Source organism: Pistacia vera, unplaced genomic scaffold (assembly GCF_008641045.1).
Source record: "Pistacia vera cultivar Batoury unplaced genomic scaffold, PisVer_v2 Contig93, whole genome shotgun sequence".
In the NCBI taxonomy this organism is placed as follows: domain Eukaryota; kingdom Viridiplantae; phylum Streptophyta; class Magnoliopsida; order Sapindales; family Anacardiaceae; genus Pistacia; species Pistacia vera.
Window position 1 is genome coordinate 630,197 of NW_022196812.1, and position 5,338 is coordinate 635,534.

At 32.0% G+C, this 5,338-nt stretch overlaps 1 protein-coding gene across 1 annotated transcript; it reads right to left on the bottom strand.

Annotated features, from left to right (window-relative positions):
• Window positions 1-3,981: 3,981 nt before the first annotated feature.
• LOC116120318 (secreted RxLR effector protein 161-like) lies at window positions 3,982-4,653 on the bottom strand. Its single transcript, XM_031406276.1, has 2 exons — window positions 4,295-4,653; window positions 3,982-4,192 (listed from the first exon to the last, which is right to left on the bottom strand). Exons 1-2 carry the CDS (start codon window positions 4,651-4,653, stop codon window positions 3,982-3,984), a joined length of 570 nt encoding a protein of 189 aa, XP_031262136.1.
• Between the last annotated feature and the right edge of the window lie 685 nt (window positions 4,654-5,338).

Below are 5,338 nucleotides of genomic sequence, written 5' to 3' on the forward strand. Positions count from 1 at the left end.
TTTATAATTTTTTTAGATGTATAAGCCAAGCTTATAAGCAAAAAAAATTAAGTTGGGGGAGAGGTACTTCTCTTTTTGCAACTTATAAACACTTATATTACCATATTATTCCTATTTAATTTTAAAATTCTATCGTATAATTTATTAATTGATAAAATAATATAATGTCATTTTAATAATAAAATGTACTTATAGCCACATTTTATCAAACGTATCAATTACTTATTAGTCATTTATAAATATTTTAACCTTAAAATTTTAAATATTTATAAACTCAAATTAGCTTATAAGTGAATTTTGATAAGCTAGTCAAATAGGCTCTAAATATAACTAATGATAAGGTTCAAAACTGTTAATAATTCTATATTAAGATTTATATTTATCGTATTAGTAGGAGCACCTAAAATGAAAAATGGCGTCTATGGGCAAACAAGTGGGTTTTAATAATTGTCATTATCAGGAAAATTAATCACAATTATAAAGTCAAATTGGGGTTGTTAAGTGTCTAATCTAATTGGCTGCTTTAAAGTGATGAATTTGTCATTTGCCTAACTTTCGATTGCTGACTGTAATAATAAAATAAAATATTTCCATCAATACAGAAACGACAAATGGAAATTCAAGCGTTGTGAACGTCGAGTACAACTAGACAAACACAAAAGTTAGATATGTGAAATCAATTTTTTAGCCCACATTGATACGTTTGTCTTCTCAGGAATTTTGGATTAGGATTTAACTTGATCATAATCTGCTACTTTTTTCTTAGTCATAGAGCCAAAATTTTCAATAACGTTCATATTTATTTAAATTTAGCCAATAAAATAACATTACAAATCCCAAATACGTATTCTTGATATAAATATTATCAACTTAATACATCTATAAACGTTTATATTAAGATAAACGAGAGAGGAGGAGGTATTTTTTCAGTATAAAAAGTACCTCCAATAATTCTTCACAAAATTCATATTAACCCACCAATTAAATGATAATCTATACAACAATTCCAATTTTTATTTGTTTTGAAAAGAATAATTTAATTAAACTCTGCATATATATATATACATAACCCTTAGAAGTGTTAGAAAATGTATTTAACAATATATAAAAAATTCCATAGCACATTTTAATGCACAAGATTAATCTAACACAAGACTATCAAATTTTTAATGTTATGGATTCAATTATTGGAATCATTAAAACCAATCAAAGTATGTGCATGTTTGAACCAAAATTTAATCAATTGGAAGGACCGAATTGGAGTATAACGAGAGTCTTATTATAACATTACTAAAACCCAAAACAAGCATGATCTCGAGGGCTATGACTAAGCATAAAACTCGATTAAAACATTAGTAGGTAATAATACTACTTTATTAGCTTAAACCTAATCTGTACCACAGAGAAAAAGAAAAAAAAAATAATATTGGAAATATATTTTCTCACCCCCTTTATGATGCNTTTTTTTTTTTTTGCTTATAAGCACTCTGCTTATAAGTTAGTTTGACCAAGTATATTATCACATTATCCTTGTTTAATTTTAAAATTTTATAGTATACTTTTGTTTAATGTAGTACACTTTTTAGTCATTTTATAATAAAATATACTTATAAGCCACATTTTACTAAACACGTCAACTACTTATCAGTCACTTATAAGTACTTTAACCAAACACGTAATTGCTTAAAATTTCAAATGCTTATAAGCTAATTTTTATAAGCTCAAATAAACACCCCTTAGAAATATTACTCATTATAGAATTATGATATTAAAGCTTTAGAATTGTATTTTTATTGGATTATGATATATTCTAATACGCTAAAATGGGTTTTTTTTTTTTTTTCTTTTTCCAAATTAAGAGTAAAGTGTGTGCAAAGATAATTGGTGGAGCTGCTAAATATTAATGAAATAAATAAATAAATAAAAACAGACCAAAGGTTTTAAAAACCCATTTTTAAAAAAATAGACAGTGGGATTCCAACCCATGCACTCTTCTCTCAAATGTTCCCCTTAAACTCTCGGGCAGACCTGCTCATTTATTTTTCTTTCCTTACTAAGAGTATATATTTATTTTGTTTGATATATTTATCTATAGAGTAATACTAGCCTTACAAATAGGCATATAAAGAGTCATACAAAGAGACAAATCCAGCCCTTGGAAAAAGGGAAAGAGAGAGAGGGAGAGAGATAATGGGAAAGAGAGAGAGAGAGAAACAATCATGAATTTCAAGGGCTGGATTTCTCTCTTTGTATGGCTCTTTATATACCTCTTTGTAAGGCTAGTATTACTTTTATCTATAAATACAAACTCACAGCTAAAGTGTGAGAGAACGATTGCATTTTAGGCTGTTTAAGTATTACGCGCTAAACTCACTAGGAGAAGAAGTAAGGAAAGATTCCCTCCCTACTAGACTTGTCTAAAAGACGAAAAGATGGATGAGCCACTCTCTCCATCCGACTAAGCTTAGCCTTTACCTTGGCACCTTGCCTTATTTCCTTGCTTTGGTGCTAGCGTATATAAAGTAGTAGACAGCGGCTCCTTTTAGCTTTCCCTTTCTTTTTGTTTTTCTCTCTTCTTTATAAAATAAACAAACCCCAAAACAGTTTTCTGTTTCCAAACTTCTCTCTCACAAGCGACATGGTTATCTTTATTGGCATGGATTCTGAATCTTCTTAGTCTTAGTGCTTTTTATTTTCCTTATTTCAGATTTGGTTTTCCTAATTCAATTTTATAAAGAAAGAAGAGACCAAGGACGGCTCACTTCCCCCATCCCTTTTTTGCCCAAACTCTAACCCTGACATTATCTACAAAGTCACGACAAAAAATTTAGGAGAATCAAAGGGGAGTACATAACGAAATCGAGAAAAGAAGCAAAGGACTAAAAGAAGAGCAAGAAGCAAAAAGGTGATCTTGAAGAAAACCAAAAAAGCAGCTCCAGATCTTGAATTTCGGGTTCTTTGGGCTAGAAACCAGTAAGTTCTTTATCTTATTATTCTTGCTGACCTAGGTTGTTTGATTTTTAATTATGGATTATGTTACTTTTACTTTTAATTTGTTTTAGATGGCTGTATCAACAAGAAATTTTGTCCTGTGCATTTATTAAATTTTACATAGTGTAACAACATTTGCAATAAAGATCACCCATATCTTTGCTGTGTTCTCTATCAAATTTGCTTGAAGTTGAAAGATATGAATCTTATGATTCATGAAAAAAAAAATTTTAACTAAAAAACATTATTGTTTGTTGCAGGACATTTCTTTTTATTATCCTTAAATCTAGTTTATTTGGCATGTTGTTGTAAATAATCTTCAACAAATCAAGCAAACATCAACCAACAAACACATAATCAACGCAAACCAAATAGATTCAACACACAGTATTTACCGTGGTTCACTTGTTCAATATTGAACAAGTTACGTCCACGTTGAGCTCCAGAATATGAATGCTCGCTGCACTTTCTATTTCTATCAAGAACGGTTACAACCCTTAACCTCTCTCTCTTACAAGATTTCAACCAAGATCAAACAGGATTTGAACCAACAATAGTAAACCTACAATCTGAGATAAGAACACTACACCAAGTTCCCTCCCCACTAAGAAACACAACTCAATGGACAGATTTCCTACAGATTTACACCCACACGAACAAACCCTAATCTTGAACCCTAATTTGTAACTCAGAGAGATATCAAAACAAAGAGAAAAACGCGTTATTGAAAAACTGAAGAGTCATCAGCTTTTATAGGTTTGACTCAGCCTAAGTCTTCAGCCGTTAGATCTGGATTCAAACCAACAATCAGGATTGAGCGTCGGTTTAAGTCACAACAGTGTCGTTTTGGAATTTCTTGGCTTAAGTTAAACGGTGTTGCTTTAAGGCTTCACATTTAACAATCTCCACCTTGAAGCCTTATTCTTTCCTTTGTCAGTAACCAGCAGGTGCAACAAGTAGTTCTCATACTCCTTCTTTGCTCTGCTGAATTCAGTTGATGTGAAGAATGTTCAAGTAGTGCTTGAACTTTACAGCAATTACAACTTTGGTTCCCATATCAGATGGATTTTCTTCAGTTGGAATTTTTAGCAGGTTGACAGTTCCCTTTGAAATCTGATCTCGAACAAAATGATACTTTACATCCACATGCTTCATCCTCTCATGGTATACTGGGTTTTTACTTAGATGAATGGCACTCTGACTGTCAGAATATACAATCACAGGGCCATTCATCAAGTTTATCTCTTTCAAAATCCCTTGTAGCCAGATTGCCTATTTGAAAGCATCAGTTACTGCCACATACTCAGCTTCTGTTATGGACAGTGACACTAATGGTTGAAGCTGGGATTTCCAGCTAATGCAGTTTCCACCTAAAGTGAAATAATAAGCTGTGGTGGACTTCCTTGAATCACGATCTCCTCCAAAGTCAGAATCCACATACCCAACAAGATCAAGTGCAAGAGTTCTTTTGCAATACTCTAATCCAACATGCATTGTAGTGTTAATGTATCTAAGTGTCCATTTTAAGGCAACCCAATGCTCTATTCCTGGATTTGACATAAACCTACTTAATAGAGATATTGCAAATGAAAGATCAGGCCTAGTGCTTATCATTGAATACATCACTGATCCTATGGCACTAGAGTATGGGATGTTTTCCATTTTAATCCTATCTACATCATTTTTGGGGGATTGAACTTTGCTTAAGGTGAAATGACCTGCTAAGGGTACATTTACAGTTTTAGCACCAGTCAAACCAAACCTAGATATTAGTTTCTGCAGATATGGGAATTGGTGTAGTTTCAGTCTATTTTCTTTTCTATTTCTATCAATCATCATCCCTAATATCCTTTTTGCAGATCCTAGATCTGTCATCTCAAATTTAGCATTTAATTTTGCTTTTAATTCATCTATTTGAGGTTTGGACTTACTGATTATTATTATTTCATCTACTTATAGCAGTAAGTACATGGGTATGTTATTAAAGCAATCATAATACATACAGCTAATATAAGCACTCCTAATGAACCCAATTCCCACTATAAAGGAGTCAAATCTTTTGTACCACTGCCTAGTGATTGTTTGAGTCCATATAGGGACTTGTGTAACAGGCAGGCATGCTCAGGTAGGTTTCTATCTCTAAACCCTAATGGCTAACTCATATAAATTTTCTCTTCCAGTTCACCATGTAAAAAGGTTGTTTTAACATCTAACTGTTCCAGTTCTAGATTATATTGAGTTACTGCAGCTAGCATAAGTCTAATTGTTTTAAATTTAACCACAGAAGAGAAAACTTCTGTAAAGTCTATACCTGCCCTTTGTGTGTAGCCCTTTGCCACCAGTCTTG

What these genes read in the sequence shown, in the direction of transcription:
- LOC116120318 (XM_031406276.1), bottom strand. Translation starts at nt 4,653, where the DNA reads ATGGAAAACATCCCATACTCTAGTGCCATAGGATCAGTGATGTATTCA. An exon ending in CTGTCCATAACAGAAGCTGA is followed by an intron (nt 4,193 to 4,294) that starts GTATGTGGCAGT and finishes ATATTCTGACAG; the next exon opens with TCAGAGTGCCATTCATCTAA.